The sequence below is a fragment of the Bidens hawaiensis genome, unplaced genomic scaffold, assembly GCF_021521415.1.
Source record: "Bidens hawaiensis isolate Kalapana, Puna unplaced genomic scaffold, B.hawaiensis_p1.1 tig00026233_1, whole genome shotgun sequence".
Classification (NCBI taxonomy): Eukaryota; Viridiplantae; Streptophyta; class Magnoliopsida; order Asterales; family Asteraceae; genus Bidens; species Bidens hawaiensis.
The window spans coordinates 26,897-46,605 of record NW_027494228.1 but is presented as its reverse complement, the minus strand read 5'-3'; the positions used below and the strand labels follow the sequence as shown (position 1 = coordinate 46,605).

Below are 19,709 nucleotides of genomic sequence, written 5' to 3'. Positions count from 1 at the left end.
ACATATGGTTACTAGAAAATGTTTATAAAATAATGTAACATGTCACATGTAATAAAAATGACATAACCTAAAGTTTAGTAAAATTAATTGTGCCTTAACGATTGTGTTAATGATGAGTAGATAACACTGAAGGTTATAGCTTTTCTTTTTCTTCCTTTTGGCCGTCCACGTCACGCACCCACGCACATACTTTTGTTTTTCCAAAAAACTCTGCTAATATCATAATCAAATTGGTGATTCTTGGATCAAGTAGTGATATAGCATTGATCAAGCAAGTAAGTAAGCATGTTTAATACATTTTGTTTATGTTTCTTTGATTTGGGATTGTGGGATTGAGTATCCAAACACATGAAATCATAAGAAATAAAAAGATGATCAAGTTTGATGGTTTTAAAAGAAATTTTGTCTATTGTTATAAAAGAAAAGATGGAAACCTTTTGTGCATAAATATTATTTTATAAATTATTATGGTAATGAAAAACATGAAATTTTATTATATAAAAATGTTCCTTGATGATTAAAGATCATAAGGATAGAAGAATCATGATTTTTGTGACTTTTGATTTGAATATGCTTGTTAACAGATACTGTGTTTTAGATTGTAGGTTGTGTAACTTGTTTATATGGTGGCGTTCAGATTGAATTTTGATACTAGGGTTAATTATTTTGAATCGAGTTTTCAAAAAGTCAAGAGTCTTAATTGTTAGACTTCGTTTTACTGCTTTTTATTAATTTACAAAATCGGGTTGCAATCATGATTAAAAGATAAATTTACTGAGCTGTGTTAAAAATTGTGTAACTTTAGATAAAAAAAAATATATGAGTGTAATTCCACTTCTGGGATGTTATAAATTGAAGTCGAAATCTAATGCAATTGGTTTTGCATCATTTGGACAAATATGGAATTTTTGGTAAATATTTGTGTACTGTTGTGTTTAAATAGAGACTGAAATTAGGTTGTTATAGAATGTGAATATTCTGTATCTTCGGGTGAATTGGAAAAATATAAGAAAAATATATGTTATACCTAATACAGGAAAGAATATGTGTGTATTATTTGGTAATTTAATTACAAGTGTTGGTTGGTTGTAAAAATCAGTTTTTATGATTGAAACTAGCAAATTGGTTAGTAAAAATAATTGTAGTTTGTAATAAAATGATTGTAGTAAATTGGATTTTGACTTTATGGGTCAACTTAGAACTATTTGACTAAGTGGTTAGTCTTACTTGTGAAGTGTTGAAAATGGTAGAAATTAGACTTAGTCATAGGATTGTATGAAAAGTGGCTAAGTGTACATTACTTGATTGTTGTTAAATTGTGCCTAGGAACATCATGTAATCATTCTAAGTATAGAATATTGGTCAAAAGTCACCAACGGGTCGTCGGTCAATATTTTGGTCAAAAGTCAAACTTTGGTCAATGTCAACAAAAGTCAAACTTTGGTCAAAGTCAACAAAAAGTCAAACTTTGGTCAAACTTCAAATATACAAAGGAATTATTTGGATACTTAGGTTCTAGGAATCGCTTAGCAAATATTTATAGTGCTTGTATGATTTAGGCACTAGATCAACTTTGACTTAAGCAGTTAACTTTCAATTTGAACCGCATTCGAGGTGAGTTTCACTGCCCCTCTTTTTACTTACTCTTTTGGGGGAGAAAGCATGCAACATAAAATCTTTTTGGATAATTGTAGAATTTTTAATACCTCATGTGTACATAGTGAACTTAAACTGAAGTCCCCCATACACATTGACCGTTAACAATTGTATATTGTCTTGGTAATGAAAGGTAGTACTACTGGGTTTGACGAACCCCCTTGGGGCTCTCGGTTGAGGGAGTTGCTGGGCGTCTCATTTACTAGAAGCACACTAGTCTTATATTAGACTCTGTGGGTGGCAACAAACTAACAAATCAGCCAAGGTCACAATGGAATCTACACTAATGTAACATGATTGTTAGCCTAATTTACTAGCGGTATTACTAATGCATACATTATCCGTACAATATCCATGCTTTACTACTTAGACTGTTTACTTACTAAATGGTTTGTTTGATAGACTTGTTTTTATATTCAAACTTGTGAACTCACCAACCGTTGTGTTGACCCATTTTAGCATGTCTTTCTCAAGTCGCTGATAGTGCAAGGATAGGAGTAGCATTCATGATCACCCATAGACATTGAATCATAACTTGGAACTATTAAATTAATAATTAATATGGCTTGCGCGTGTTTTGGGCGCCTTAGACTGTTTGGTTTTGTTTATGGATTTTTCCTGTTTGGTTTTGTTTATGGATTTTTCCCGCCATGTTACGCTTCCGCAAATTAAAACATTAAGACTTTAAATCCGAATGATTTTCCCAAATATGGGACAATTAAGTATATTAAAATATTTAGAAGTTGTTTGTTGTAACTAATGATTGAGATCTTGGTTTGTCACGCGCCTCTCGGTTAAGCCCCGCATGTGGAAATTGAGGGTGTGACAGATTGGTATCAAAGCCATTAGTTATAGTGAACCAGGTTTCATTCTAGTTAGCGACAAGTGAACTAGGTTGCATTCTTAACTATGACTGTACTTGTCATGAAAGTTACAACACACACATATTGGGTACTTATTCGTGCACCCGCCTATGTTGCAGTATGTCATCATCCAACCCCGAACGCGCTCATGGAAAGGAACCCATCACCGAAAATGACGAACCATTGTCACCAACTCATCCTACATCCCCTTTGTTAGTAGGGACGAAGAGGCACCGAACCGAATTTCCGGAGGGAGAAACACCTCTAGGTGAATCATCTCACGCACACTTTCTTAGGAGACAGAAGACATGGGACTGGTACCCGGATTATGTTTCTAGTCTCATCTTGACGGAGCATGTCCCACCTATGCCTAGTTTAACTAACCGTTCGTTACCTAATGAACCGACTACTGAGCCTACTCTTCTTGTACTTCAGTGTCATGAGTTACAAGTGATGGCTGCTATGGTGGCTTCGTCGGAGCGCCAGCGTGATCAAACATAAGATAACAAATTAGGGATGTATTACTTAAGGAAAGACTTAGATATGGCTAAGCTCACGATTACAGAACTGACAGATAGGAACAGGCAACTTGGGGAGTACCATCGTTGGATGGTTCGAGCTTTTCACAAGGTGAGAACCGAAGTTGTTGGACTGGTTGGTAGAGTGCTGCATTTGACAGGCCATCTGGGCCTAGCAGTTGATAGGATTTGAGGGTTGGAAAAGCAGCACGAACCTGAAGAGGAACCTGAAGAGGATCCTAAGGAGGAACCTGAAGAGGATACTGAGGAGGACCCTAAAGTTGAACCGAAGGAGGACCCTGAAAAAGGGCCAGCTGATAGTGTTGGGCCTGGGTCACTCATTGATGATGAATGGATTTTTTTCCTCCGTATCATGGTTAGTTTTTATAAACCTAGATGAGGAGGGTTAACCTAGATGGGGAGGGTTAACTACAAGAGGATTGAAAAGTATATTTATGGCCTCATACCTCAAATTCAGTGAATGGTAACTTCGTCCAAACCGACTACTATTCAAGAAGTTGTTCGTTTAGCTCATAAACTAACTGAACAAGCTATCAAGCAAGGAGGATTACCTCCAAAGAAATCGACTACAGGATCGAGTGACAACAAACGTAAATGGGAGAACAACAACAACCACAGTTACGGGAACAAAGAACCAACACTCAGCATCATCAGAACAAATGATTCGAACCAACCCGGAACAAGAATCACTTTAACCCCAACCAGAATGAGGGGGTTACCAGGGCCGATATCCTAGATGTAACAAGTGAAATATGCACCACATCGGCCAATATGAGAAAGTAGCTTGCCAGCATTGTGGAAAACCATGTCATGAAGCAAGAGTTTATTGGGAAGAACTTAAGCATAAGCAACCACAGGCTCAAGAGAAATCAAAGAAATATTACAAGTGCGGACAAGAAGGACATTTCAGGCCAGAATGTCCAAAACTAAAGAATAAGTATAATGGAGGGAACAATAACAATGGAAAAGACAACCAGGGTAGAAATGGCAACTCCGGTGGAGAAGGAAGAGGAAGGGCGTTCGTGATCGGATCAGGTCAGGCTCTATCCGATTCATCTACTGTTAATGGTAGATTTATGTTGAATGGGCGTCCTACACTAACCTTATTTGACACCAGGGCAGATAGAAGTTTAATTTCTATTAAATTTTGCAAATTAATAAAGCACAACTCATCAACTTTAGAGTTAAGCTATTTAATTGAACTCGCCAATGGGAAAACTGTTGAGGTATCCCAGATTCATAAGAATGCAAATTAGTATTGTCCACTCATATGTTCGACATTTACCTTATACCAGTTGAACTCGGTTGTTTTGATGTGGTCATTGGTATGGATTGGTTATCCGCGCATCAATCCATAGTAGGTTGTCATGAAAAGGTAGTTCGTACTCCAGTCACTGATGGAGAAGTCCTAACCGTTCAAGAAGAAGAGGGTGGTACCGCCATGGGTGTTATCTCGATAATGAGGGCTCAAAAGTTGTTACGTAAGGGACACTTCACAGTTTTGGTGATGGTGTCCGATACGGGGTCGGAAGAGAAGCGAATCGAGGATATTCCTATCATCAGGGATTTTCCTGAGGTATTTTCTGAAGATCTACCTGGTCTTTCGCCTCATCGACAGGTTGAATTTCATATCATATTAACCCCAGGAGCAACTTCTATTGCTCACGCACCTTACCGACTCACCCCTAATGAGTTGGAGGAATTGTCGAAACAATTGAAAGACTTGTTAGACAAGGGTTTTATTCATCCGAGTTCATCTCTGTGGGGTGCTCCTGTGTTGTTCGTAAAGAAGAAGGATAGAACTTTCCGGATGTGTATCTACTACAAAGAGCTTAACAAGGTTACGATCAAAAACCAATACCCTTTACCACGCATTAATGATCTTTTTGACCAGTTGCAATGATCTGGTAATTATTCAAAAATCGATCTTAGATCGGGTTATCATCAACTCAGGTTTCGGGAAGGGAACATATCAAAGACGACATTTCGCACTCGTTATGGCCACTATGAGTTTGCGGTTATGCTATTTGGGTTAACAAACGCCCCAGCAGTATTCATGGATCTCATGAATCGCGTTTGTAAACCGTATCATGATATCTTGATATACTCAAAGACTAAGGAGCATCACGAACAAAATTTACGGTTAATTTTGGAACTTCTGAGGAAAGAGAAACTTTTCGCAAGGTTTTCGAAATGCCAATTTTGGATCCAAGAGGTTCAATTCTCAGTTCATGTGGTTAACGTGAAAGGTATTCATCTTGACCCAGCTAAGATTAAGTCCATTAATAATTGGCCGATCCCAAGAACGCCGACCGAGATTTGCCAACTTCTTGGTTTGGTTGGTTATTATTGTAGGTTCATTGAAGGATTTTCAAATATCGCACAACCACTCACTGCTCTAACGCCAAAAGGCAATGCGTAGAAGTGGGGAGAGGAGCAGGAAGCAGCATCTCAAACGCTTAAGCAAAAACTTTGTAGTGCACCGATTCTGTCATTGCCAGATGGAGTCGATGATTTTGTTGTATATTTTGATGCTTCCATCCAAGGTCTTAGATGTGTACTTATGCAACGTGAGAAAGTTATAGAGTATGCTTCTAGACAATTGAAGGTCCACGAGCAAAATTATACGACTCACGATTTGGAATTGGGAGCTGTTGTCTTTGCACTAAAGATTTGGAGACGTTACCTTTATGGAACAAAGTGTACCATCTACACTGACCATAAGAGTCTTCAGCATATATTCGAGCAGAAAGAGCTTAGTATGAGGGAAAGGAGATGGGTTGAACTTCTCAACGACTACGAGTGTGCTATTTAGTATCATCCGAGAAAACCAAATGTGGTAGCCGACGCTCTAAGTCATAAGGAAAACCTAAAGCCTCGAATAGTTCGGGCATTGCAATTAACTATACATTCAGGATTACCGAAAAGAATTCGGGTGGTTCAGCTTGAAACCTTAAAAGCAGAGAATTTTGATTTCGAATCCTTGCGTGGAATCAATGGAAAGTCAGAAGTCGAATCCGATGGAATTCGGTATTACAACGGGCGGATTTGGGTACCTCGTTATGGGAATTTTTGTGAATTGGCCATGGTCGAGGCACACAAATCTCGGTATTATGTGCACCCAGGTTCAGATAAGATGTACCAGGACTTACGAGAACTCTACTGGTGGCCTGGTATGAAAGAAGAAATTGCTAACTATGTAGAAAAGTGCTTGACATGTGCTAAGGTAAAGGTTGAGTACTTACCATCTGGTTTTCTTCAGCAACCAGTAATCCCAATGGGTAAATGGGAACAAATATCCATGGATTTCATAACCAAAGTACCTAAGACTCCTAATGGATATGATACTATTTGGGTAATGGTGGGTCGTCTAACAAACTCAGCACATTTTCTAACTATTCGTGAGACTGATAAGATGGATAGATTAGCTCGAATTTATATTAGGGAAATTGTCTCCCGTCATGGGGTACCAATTTTGATTATATTGGATCGAGATGCTCGATTTCTTCAAACTTTTGGAAGTCATTACAAAAGGCGTTGGGAACACGCCTAGATATGAGTACAGCTTACCATCAGCAGATTCATGGTCAGAGTGAACGAACGATACAGACTTTAGAAGATATGCATAGAGCTTGCGTCATCGATTTTGGTAAGAATTGGGAAACTCACTTACCTTTAGTTGAGTTTTCCTATAATAATAGTTACCACACGAGTATAAAAGCGGCACCTTTCGAAGCTCTGTATGGATAAAAGTGTTGATCACCACTTTGTTGGGCAGGAGTCGGTGAAAGCCAGCTAACTGGAGCTGAGATAGTCCACGAAACGAATGTACGAATTGTGCAAACAAGAAATCTCATAACTGGAGCCGAGATCGTCAAAAGAGCTACGCTGATAAACTTAGGAAACCACTAGAATTTGAAGTTGGAGACAAAGTACTTTTGAAAGTATCACCTTAGAAAGGTGTTATTCATTTTGGGAAAAGTGGAAAACTAAACCCGCGCTATGTAGGACCATTCGAAATTATTAAATGAATTGGCCCTGTGGCATATAAATTGGAATTACCAGAACAACTCAGTGGAGTACACAACGTTTTCCATGTGTCGAACCTTAAGAAGTGTTTAGCAGATGAATCTCTCATAGTTCCTTTAGAGGAATTAGAGATTGATAAAAAGTTACACTTCACAGAGGAACCTGTTGAAATTATGGATAGGGAAGTAAAAACCCAAAGACACAACAAAACCCTAATTGTTCATGTTCGTTGGAACTTAAGACGTGGATCGGAGTTCATGTGGGAGCGCGAGGATCAGATGAAAGAGAAGTATCCTCACTTGTACAAACCCAAGGATAAACCTTAAGTACGATCAGAATTTATAGACGAAATATTTTAACAAGGGGATGATGTGACAATCTGAATTTTTTTTATTTTCCTCTCTTTCTTTCCAGCCTTTGAGCGACATTTTATAATTTTCGGGACAAAAATTCTTTTAACAAGGGGATGATGTGACAACTGCCGATTTCCAGATTAACTTCGTTAACTAAACTCAGTTATATCTCATTGACTATGTCTGTAAACCCAGTTAATTCAGTTAACTACGTTAATGAACTCTTACACATGTAGTGTCATGGATGCTTACATTTAAGTTAGTCGTGTCCTTGGTGACCTAAGTAAGAGTAACTAGTTATTGTTAACTAGAATAATAAACTTGTCACACATGTTATAATATAAGATAGGTTATAATAAACTTGTCACACATGATATGTTACATGTATTATATGTGATGGATGTAAATTATGTTACATGCTTAATATGCTACATGATTAGTTGTTGTATACTTATATGTGGTAAGAAAATTGAATAATTATAATAACATAACATATGATATATTACATGACAAGTAACAAAAAGACTAGTACACAACATATGGTTACTAGAAAATGTTTATAAAATAATGTAACATGCCACATGTAATAAAAATGACACAACCTAAAGTTTAGTAAAATTAATTGTACCTTAACGATTGTGTTAATGATGAGTAGATAACACTGAAGGTTATAGCTTTTCTTTTTCTTCCTTTTGGCCGTCCACTTCACGCACCCACGCACATACTTTTGTTTTTCCAAAAAACTCTCCTAATATCAAAATCAAATTGGTGATTCTTGGATCAAGTAGTGATATAGCATTGATCAAGCAAGTAAGAAAGCATGTTTAATACATTTTGTTATGTTTCTTTGATTTGGGATTGTGGGATTGAGTATCCAAACACATGAAATCATAAGAAATAAAAAGATTATCAAGTTTGATGGCTTTAAAAGAAATTTTGTGTCTTGTTATAAAAGAAAAGATGAAAACCTTTTGTGCATAAATATTATTTTATAATTTATTATGATAATTATAGACATGAGATTTGATTATATAAAAATGTTCCTTGATGATTAAAGATCATAAGGATAGAAGAATCATGATTTTTGTGACATTTGGTTTGAATTTGCTTGTTGACAGATTCTGTGTTTTAGATTGTAGGTTTTATAACTTGTTTATAGGGTGGTTTTCTGATTGAATTTTGATACTAGGGTTAATTATTTGGAATCTAGTTTTCAAAAAGTAATAATCATAATTTTTGGACTTCGTTTGCTTGCTTTTAAGTAATTTACAAAATCAGGTTGCAATCCTGATTGAAAGATAAATTTTGTGAGTTGTGTTAAAAATTGTATAACTTGAGACTGAAAATAGATATGGGTGTGATTCCACTTCTGGAATGGTAAAAATTGAAGTAGGAATCGAATACATTTAGTTTTGAATAAATTGGATAAATATGTAATTTTTGGTTAATATTTGTGTACTGCTGTGTTAAAATAGAGACTGAAATTAGGTTGTTGTAGAATGTGAATATTCTATATGTTTGGGTGAATTGCAAAATTATAAGAAACATATATGTTATTCCTAATACTTGAAAGAATATGTGTGAATTATTTCGTAATTTAATTACAAGTTTCGGTTGGTTGGAAAAATCAGTTTTGATGATTGAAAACTTGTTAAGGATGATTAGAAAATTCGTTAGTAAAAATAATTGTAGTTTGAAATAAAATGATTGTAGTAAATTGGATTTTGACTTTATGGGTCAACATAGAACTATTTGACTAAGTGGTTAGTCTTACTTGTAAAGTGTTAAAAATGAAAAGTGGTTAAGTGCACATTACTTGATTGTTGTTAAATTGTGACTAGGAACATCATGTAATCATTCTAAGTCTAGAATATTGGTCAAAAGTCACCAACGGGTCGTCGGTTAATTTTGGTCAAAGGTCAATATTTTGGTCAAAAGTCAAATTTGGTCAAAGTCAACAAAAAGTCAAACTTCAAATAAACAAGGGAATTTTTTGGATACTTAGGGTTCTAGGAATCTCTTAGCAAATACTTATAGTGCTTGTATGATTTAGGCACTAGAACAACTTTGACTTAAGCAGTTGACTTTCCATTTGAACCGCATTCGAGGTGAGTTTCACTTCCCCTCTTTGTATTTACTCCTTTAGGGGGAGATAGCATGCCACATACAAACTTTTTGGATAATTGTAGACTTTCTAATACCTCATGTGTACATAGTGAACTTAAACTGAAGTCATGCACATTGGATTGTTAACAATTGTATATTGGCTCGTTAATGAAAGGTAGTACTACTGGGTTTGACGAACCCTCTCGGGGCTCTCGTTTGTGGGAGTCGTCGGCGTCACATTTACTAGAAACACTCTAGTCTTATATTAGACTCCGTGGGTGGCAACATACTAACAAGTCAGCCTCGGTCACAGTGGAACCTATACTAATGTAACAAGATTGCTAGCCTAATTAACTAGCGGTATTACTAATGCATACAATATCCGTACATTATCCATGCTTTACTACTTACACTGTTTACTTACTAAATGGTTTGTTTGAAAAAACTTGTTTTTAAACTCAAACTTGTAAACTCACCAACCGTTGTGTTGACCCGTTTTAGCTTATCTTTCTTAGGTCGCTGATAGTACAAGGATATGAGTGGCATTCAAGATCACCCATAGACATTGCATCATAACTTGGAACTTTTAAATTAGTAATTGTTATAGCTTGCGCGTGTTTTGGGCGCCTTAGACTGTTTGGTTTTGTTTAGGGATTTTTCCCGCCATCTTACTCTTCCGCGTATTAAAAATTAAGACATTAACTCTGAATGGTTTTCCCAAATATGGGACAATAAAGTGTTTTAAAATATTTAGACGCTGTTTGTTGTAACTAATGATTGAGATCCTGGTTTGTCACGCGCCTCGCGGTTAAACCCCGCATGTGGAAATTGAGGGTGTGACAGTTATTGTCTCCCCTTGAGCCTCAACATGTACTTTTTCAATGTTTTCCTCCTCCACAACCACATGATCACCATAATCATCATTACCATCAACTCCACCATCAACATCATCATCAGAATCAGATTCTTCATCATCCTCACTCTCTTCCTCCTCATAAGTTATTCTTGGTGATTCTCGCACTTCCATAATTTCCATTTTGTTATCAACCAACCACAGAAAAATGTCGGATTCAATATTTGGACAAAGTTACTTGTGGCCGCTAACCTTGCTATCCTCCGGTATACATTTGGATATTGTAAAGCATGTATTATTCCCAAGGTTGGTAAATCGGGGCTCACAATGTTGAAAAAAAATTGATTGAATCTGGAATAGACTAAAAATCTATCATTTGTAGTTTTCCTCAAATTTGTCACTAAGCCTTCAAATATATCTTGAAAAATTGAACGGCTACTTGTAAATGATTGCAACTGTGGCATTGCATATCTCTCTGCTCATCAGGTTCCAGGTACCCCTCCTCGGTGTGAATCCTTGAATAATGTGGTGTATCAAAATCTACACAAATTAGGGAACATCCCTTTCTTGAATTGACCCTCATGGACATCTCCCTGGTAACCCATTATCTCTTGAAATATTCTCAACAATCTGTGGGTAAAGAAATGTATGGGAGCTTCCACATTATCATGCACTTGTAGGCTAGCCCTTACTAAATTTTTTGCTACTGCCACCTCATTCCCTGTCACAGTAGCCTCAATCCTTCTTCCAACCTCATCATCTATCAATTCAGCGGAGTTCCAGAAATCTAATTGATGATTATTGTATTTGATTTGGCTCTTAGTTAGTGAAAAACGAAGATTATACCTCTGCATCCATCTAATCATCAGCTAAACAAGTCTATTGTCATCAGTGACCTGGAGAAGAGCACACATATTGTTCTTTTTCTCTAAAGGATACGTCATATCTGTACACACATAGACAAGACGACATTCAAAGAAACTATTAGTCATTAAAGCTCATAGCTTTAACATGCAATAAGTTATAATTTGAAGAAGAGATGAAAGATAGTCTTTAAGAACCTGTTCTTCGACAAATTGATAACCTACACACAAAACAGAGATATCGGTAATCATGAATTTAAAACCCTAAGCCCATATAATGAGTGTCGGTAATCATTCAATTGAAGCTTAATGAGTCTCATTAAGTTGGCTGACAAATTTAGGTTAGGATTTGGAACAAACGATTGGGATTCTGGATAACGAGCAAGTCGGCAATAATGCAAAGTGTAAAGAGGGAAAAAGGTGAAATGAATTTTTTTTTTTCTAAGACCCCTTTTATAGTGTGTGTTGTACACATTTGAAAGTGAGTTTTAAATGCATATTATCGTTTTGCACATGAATAGTGCCAAAAATCCAATTTTAAATATACTAGCATAAAACTTGCTCGATAAAGTAAATTTCTAAAGCTTGCTCGTCCCAGAGTTTGTTCAGATATTTTAAAGTAGTTAAAAAAAACTAAGTGGATAAGATGAAGGAAGCTTACTCGAATATACAAGATTGCTCGAGAAATAAATCACAAGGTAAATAGTCGTGTATAATTCATCAAATAGGCAACCTTACTCGGAATCAATAAAGAATCCAAAAATAATAACTTAGAGATAATTCTAATTGTCAACCTTACTCGAATAACTTAATTTCACAAACCTTACTCGATTAGACTTATAAAAGCAAAAAAGTTAACTAATATCCATTAAAGTGCACTTTTAAGCAAAGCATACTCGAATATACTTCAAGAGTGAAATTTGTGCTGGAGAGAACTTGTTATCCTTTGATATACAAGTGTGCTCTAAGCACAAAGTGTACTCGGAAAGTGAAGTTGGCTTGAGTTTTTCTGAAATAAACAAGTATACTAGGAGAACACTTGGAATATTATATTAATAGACAAGTGTGCTATAAACATGACGTTTGCTCGATAAACAAAGTTTACTCGAAAACACTTGAAATTTCAGAACATAACATGTATTTCAATTCAAAACTATGAAGTATGCTTGACAATCAAAAATTTCAACTAAAACACCAAAGTTTACTCGAAACAGATATTTAAAGAATATTCATACAAGTATCACATAATCATCAAGTGTGCTTCATAAAGACAACTTTCTAAACATCCAAGTTTACTCAAAAGTATAAAATCATCAAAGTGTACTCTATAATACAAGAATAATTCTCTTAAGTACAAATAAGTATCAAGTATGCTCGAATGAGTTAATCTACAAATAAAAAACCTTAGTTTACTCGAAAGTTTGAAAAACATCAAAGCTTACTCGAAATAACATATGTAGATATATTCAAGGTTAAAATGCAACTCTTTTTGACTTAGACTATATTTCAAATAGTTTTATTAAAGTTCAAAGTTTATGAGCAAAAGGTGCATAATGAGATCAAATTTCAGTTATTTCCTTACAAATCTTTTTCTTTAATGAAAAGATCTCAACATGGGATCATATTGATTAAGTCACCTTTCAATACTTCATTCTCAGCATTATTATGACAGATCATGCAGGTTAATAGCAGGTCTAGACTTAGCATGAATTTTATTACTTTGGTGATATGATTAAGGTTCAATTTAGTGCATAATACAAAAATGGATAACACTAATTGTACTATGATGTCCTATATCTCTTCTCAAAGCTTATTTGGCTTTTCTCATATCACCCCAAATTGATTTCAACCCCCTGATATTTGGTCAAAATATTTTTTATGACAGAACATTAAACTTTTCAATATGGATTTTTCTTTTCAATGTTTTCAAACATATTGAGGTTGAATGTTGGACTTACATGCCACATAATACGGACTTACTAGCCATCCACTCAAGGTGTTTAGGACTTATAATGATGCCCCACCTCTGTAGTTCTAGAATTAACCCTCATGTTTGCAGTTCTTTCAAAATTTGTGAACATTTATCAACTTTTTGTTGATGTTAAAATTTTTGGTCACATTGTTCTTTGTCATAGAAAGCAACCATACATATTAATGACTGCACTAATAGTCTTTTTAGCCTATTAAATCTACATGATTGGCATAAATAATTAGTCTACTCTCATTTCCCAAAAGTTGGATCAATTTTCATTGAAAAACTTGTAAGCTTCTTTAAAGCTTTGAACTGAATAATCTTATCATATCTCAACACCATCAACTTGCTCAGTTTGTCAAAAATGTTTTGTGAAAATTTTCTTGTAAAACAAATTCCTTTTAGAATGCAATTTTAACACAAAGACATACTTTGACACAAGCAAAGAGTGACATATTCAAGAACAATCAGAACATGAATGATATAAATTAACACAAGCAGACTTAACATAATGTTCAATCAATAATAATTATGAAAACTCTATTCTGTCTAAACACATCATCACGTCAGATTTTCCACATATTCATAAATATCAGATAAGCACACAAATTTATCATTTTAAGTCATATTCAGACACACTTATCCTGATATCACACACATTCAGTAAATTTAAACCTAAGGATCATAGACACCTAAGTCACACAAATTTTCATTCAAAGCACATAATAGTTAAACAAAGAAACGGATAAACACATTAAGCACAACTTACTCATCAAGACCTTTCTAAAGATAGTCAGTTAGCACAATGAGCTCACATCATTAATTAGACTTCATTAGAGTTGATTATTCCTAATGCTTTCAAAAGAAATTGAAATCTAGTTATATCTAGTGGCTTGGTGAACAAATCAGCCAAGTTGTCACTAGTGTCAACTCATTTCATTACAATTAGACCATTTTCATTAGAGTCTTTAATGAAATGATTTCTGATTTTAATATACTTGGTCTTTGAGTATTGGACAGGGTTACTAACAATGAACAATGCAACAGTATTATCAATGAAAATAGGAGTGTTCAAGTCATTCAAACCATAGTCCAGCAGTTGATTCTGAATACAAAGGATTTGTACACAGCAAGCATATGCAACAATGTACTCAGCTTCAGAAGTAGAGATTGACACGGTAGTTTGCTTCTTGAATTGCCATGACACTAGCTTGTCTCCAAAAAATTGACATCCTCTTGATGTAGACTTCCTACTCATGTTACAGCCATCATAGTCACTATTAGTGTAGGCAATTAGATCAAAGGCATGGTTCTTTGGATACCATATTCCTAAATCAGGTTTTCCTTTCAAATATCTGAAAATCCTCTTGACAACAGTCATGTGAGACACTTTTGGACTAGATTGGAATCTTGCACACACACAATCAGAAAACATAATGCCAGGTCTCGAAGCAGTCAGGTAAATCACTGATCCAACTTTGGCTCTGTATTCATGTTCATCAACATGCTCCCCCTTTTCATCAGCTATCATATTCTCATGGGTGTCAATTGGAGTAGAAGCAGTCTTTAAGTCTTGATATTTGAACTCGTTCAAAATGTCTTACACATACTTTGATTGACAAATGAATATGCCTTCCTTCTTTAGCTGAAGTTGCAAACCAAGAAAGAAATTCATTTCTCCCATTGAGCTCATACAATATTTTGACTTCATAACTTCTTAAAATTCCAAACACATATGTTCATTTGTAGATCCAAAGATGATATCATCAACATAAACTTGAAGCATGAGTAAATATCTTCCTCTTTTCTTGTAGAAGAGGGTCTTATCAATGGCTCCCCTGTGAAATCCATTAAAAATTAGGTAATTTGACAACTAATCATACCAAGCTCTTGGAGCTTGATGTAGTCCATATAAAGCTTTATTAAACTTATAGACTCTATTTGGAAAATCATGATCCTCAAAACAAAGAGGTTGAGTGACATACACCTCCTCTTCAATTTTTCCATTCAATAAAGCAGATTTAACATCCAGTTCTCTGATGTTCTTTGAAGCAGCATAGGCTAAGAATATTCTGATTGCCTCTAGCCTTGCCACTGGTGCAAATACTTCCTCAAAATCAATTATTTCTTCTTGTAAGCATTCTAGTGCAACTAGTCCTTCTTTGTTCTTCATTACAATCCCTCTCTCATCCTTTTTGTTTCTGAAAACCCATTTGGTTCCAATAACATAATTACCTCTTGGCATATCTATAAATTCCCACACTTGCAGATTTCTGAATTGAGCCAACTCCTCTTACATTGCTTCCACACAACTATTGTCCTTTAAAGCTTGAACTATGTTCTTGGGTTCAATTTGGGATAGGAAGCTGGAGTACAAGCAAATTTTCGTAGATTCAAATGCACTTTTTGTAACTCTTTCATGAATGTCTCCTATGATGTTTTTAGGAGGATGATTTCTTTCAACAAAGGAAGTTTTCACAATTTGATCTAAAGAAATGTTGAATCTAGATTTGTATCATTGATATCAGGTTCATCAATGACCAAATCAGAAGTTGCATTGTTCATTTTTGCATCTTCCTCACCATTCTGTTGTGATGTTGAAGAAAAGTCATTTCCAATGTTCATATTTTGAAACAAGGTCACAAAATTTGGTTGTCTTTCAGTTTGTTCTTGATTATTCTGGTCATCAGACTGCACTTCATTATTGACAACTTGCTCTTGATCATTTTTGTTGTCAGTTTGCAAATCATCCATGACAGGACTTTCGTGAACAGGTGGTTGCTCATGATTGTCATTTTGCTCATATTCTTACTCAATGTCAAAAGCATTCTTATCAAATGAGTATTCAGCATTTTTGTCAGCAACCTTGAACCACAATTTGTCCAAATCAACCTTCTTTTCTGATTTTTTTTCATGGACACTTGTTATATACAAATTTTCTTCAAGGTCTTCAGGATAAATCTTGAAAGACTTGATTATATTCTCAAGATCAAATAGCCAGGATGCTCCATCCACTGTATTAAATTGGTTTTCATTGAATACTACATCAAAAGATTCAATCACACTCAGATGATCTTTCACATATACTCTATAGGCTTTTGAGTTTGTGGAGTATCCACCAAAGACAAAACCTAAAGATTTTGATTGAAACTTGATCAGGAAGTCTTTGATATTCAACAATGAGCACTTGCATTCAAAAGGCTTGAGAAATTTGATGTGGGGTTTTCTTTTGAACAAATCTCCCCTTAACTGAACATAACAAGCAATATTGATAGCTTCTACCCAAAAAGTAACATGCAGATAAGCATCTGCTATCATGGTTCTTGCAGCTTCAAAAGTGTTATGTTTCTTCTTTCTGCTACCTCATACTGTTCAAGAGTTCTAGGTGTAGTGAATTGTTGAAGAATTCCTTTTGCAAGACAGAATTAAGCCATCACCCCATTCTTGAACTCGGTCCCACTGTCACTTCTCATAACATTCACCCTCACATCTAGTTGCTTTTCAATCGTTGGAGTTAAATCAGCAGCTTCATCCTTGGGATTCAGAAAATAAAACCAAGTATATCTTGAAAAATCATCAATGATCACCAAGCAATATCTTTTCTTCCCTATACTAGGAACACTCACAGGACCAAAAAGATCCATATGAAGTATTTCCAGTACATGTTTAATTGAGTTTAAAAGCTTTGCCTTGTGTGATGATTTGTGTTGCTTTCTCTTTTGACATGAAATGCACTTGTCATCCAGCTTGAACTCCCTTGTTGGTAAACCAATTACATGTTCACCCTTAACAAGTTTGGTCATGTTCTTTAAATTAACATGACAAATCTTTCTGAGCCACAATTTTGTTTCATTTTCAATGGCCTTTGACACAAAGCAAGTTCCACCCCTAGAAATGGCATCTTTCATTCTCAGTTCATACAAGTTCCCATTTCTAGGAGCCATCATCCTAATCATATCAGAAGGAATTACAAATTCAGGTTTGAGGATGAAACAGAGAGAATCATCAAAACCAACTTTATAACCTTTATCGCACATCTGTGATATGCTCAATAGGTTATATTGTAATCCTTCCACATAGAACACATTTTCAAAAGATACTTTTCCATTAGTGAGAATGCCTTTCCCCACAATTTTCCCTCCATTTTCATCACTCCCAAATGTTGGAATCGATATGCCCAAGACACATATTTGAGTTGATGTGGCTAGTATGTTATGATCCAAGTCGAGTCATACCCAATAACAAGCTAGACAAACACCGCTATATTTATTATTTGATATGATCTAAGTAATAATTATCAACACTTATAATATTTGGAAAAAATGGTTTTATAGAATATTTGCACTTGTATGATAAATAAACTATGTGAATAATTTATAATTTGAGAAATGTTATTTATTTGGATAAATAACATATATGTATAAAAAAAATATACAAAATTGGTTTTAGGTTTTGGGGAGAAAAGCCCCATTGGGGGCCAGCCCCTCCCTCCTCTCTCTCCTCCTTTTGTGTTTTCCAAGACATGCAATACATATGGTTGGTGGATGGTTTTTGACCAACACAACTCAAGGATACTCTCTCACACACACACAAGTTTCTCTCTTTCTCTTTTTCGGCCGAAAGAAAGAACAAGAAGAAGAACAAGAGATTTGCAAGAGTGAAATCCTAGCAAACCTGGTGTTTTGTTGATTGGCTTGAACGGGTGTACAAGCTTGAGGTCTTCTCCTTTGAAGATTCTCCATTCTAATACATCATCCCTTCAGTTTCTGGAAATTAAAGGTAGGTACACTAACACCCTATGGTTGTTTAGTATGTATATCATATTTGGATCCTGGATTTGGTTGTAAAATAAAACGGGTTTTATATGTATTGGTATACAAGATTTAAACTAATTATTTCCGCTGCGTTTTTTAATATAATCGATTATATGGACTTTGATAATCTTGTAGAAACCCAACAATGGTATCAAGAGCCGCTTATACGATTACATGCTTCAAAAATGGGATCTAAAGTGTTCAGGTTTCATGGTAATTTTTACCATGTTGGCCGAAAACTTTAGGCATATTGGTTGCTCCTTGGTTTTTCAAGATTGTAACACAACAAGCATATGGAAATCTGAAAAAACTAAGTCATTTGGATGACAAATTTTGTTTGGACAGAATCTGGGTTTTCAACTCTGGCCGAAAACTCTCAGACCCACGTTCTCGGTTGGACCGAGAACTCATGGTTGTAAGCCATGGTTCTCGATTTGACCGAAAACACGTTCTCGATTGATCCAGAACTCAAGGTTCTCGGTTGACCGAAAACTCATGTTCTCGGTTCCGGTCTTGGCCGAGAACTCTAGGTTCTCGGCTGACCGAGAACTCCAGGCCGAAAACTCTGAAGCTCTGGCTTGTTGGACGAGAACTCTATGTTCTCTGTTTTTGGTCGAGAACAAAGGGTCAAAGGGGAACCATTTTGGTCGAGGGTTGACCAGATTGTTTGGATGTTCAAAACCTAGTCATGATCTTATGTATATTGAAGTGATCTATTGTGATTTTTTCATTGGTTGTAATATTCTTTATTCGGGTTTGTAATCTATTTATTCATTTCAAATGGTTTGTAATAATAAGTAGAATAGTTGTATTTCTTTTACTAGACAAATGTATTAGGATATATTTTGTAAAAGAAGATGAAACTACAATACCACTTTGGTTGGAGCCCAAATAAGGAGAAAGGATCACAACAAGAGGTGGACACGTCAAGCATATGGATGCGGAGTCAAGTGGCAGTTCACCATCATATACCTTGTGTCATGCTCGTCCCTTAGGAGAGACCTTATGACACGCTTGTTTCGGTCAACAAGTGTTGTCAATTTAGGTGGCTATGGTTATGAACTTGTGATTATTATTTATGCTTGTATGGTTGATTTATATTTTGTTTTATCATATTTGGATATGGATGTTCACAATTAAAATCAACTTGTGTTTATTAGTTGCTCTTATAGGTTGCACACATCTTGCTACTACTTAGGTAAGTTAGATCATGAAGTTTGAGGACCATTAAGAGACTAGCTCGAGCCATTGTAGGACCCGATCACCAAATGGATGTTCTGACAGATGTAAGATTTTTTGAAATTCATATTTACAGTTTTACTTTTATATGTTGAGAGCTCCCTCTATTCATATTGTAACATCCCATTTTTGAGTTTCTGATAATAAATGAAATACGAGTTATTATGTGTCGGGCTAGTGTTGGGTTAAATGGATATGGGTTATGGACTTGGGTTATGAAGGAAGGAAGGAAAGACCATGGTCTTAAGCCCATGATCCATAATTATATAAGTCATAATTACCCATTTAATTTCATTTCACACATACTCCATACACCATCAAAACACACACGTAAGCTCTCTCTCTCTCTCCCTCTCTAATTCTCTCTAGCCGAAACAAAGAAGAAGAACCGATCCCGACCTAAGGTAATGATAGTATGATGC

At 35.5% G+C, this 19,709-nt stretch overlaps 1 protein-coding gene across 1 annotated transcript; it reads left to right on the top strand.

The window, feature by feature from the left end:
- The first annotated feature begins 6,143 nt into the window (after positions 1–6,143).
- On the top strand, positions 6,144–7,413 carry LOC143573190 (uncharacterized). Its single transcript, XM_077058131.1, has 2 exons — positions 6,144–6,339; positions 7,124–7,413. Exons 1-2 carry the CDS (start codon positions 6,144–6,146, stop codon positions 7,411–7,413), a joined length of 486 nt encoding a protein of 161 aa, XP_076914246.1.
- The last annotated feature ends 12,296 nt before the right edge of the window (positions 7,414–19,709 follow it).

Bases quoted from the DNA above. Each gene is read 5' to 3' on its own strand.
- LOC143573190 (XM_077058131.1), top strand. From the start codon at position 6,144: ATGGTCGAGGCACACAAATCTCGGTATTATGTGCACCCAGGTTCAGAT. The intron at 6,340-7,123 runs GTAAATGGGAAC...TGGAATTACCAG, and splicing joins GCAACCAGTAATCCCAATGG to AACAACTCAGTGGAGTACAC.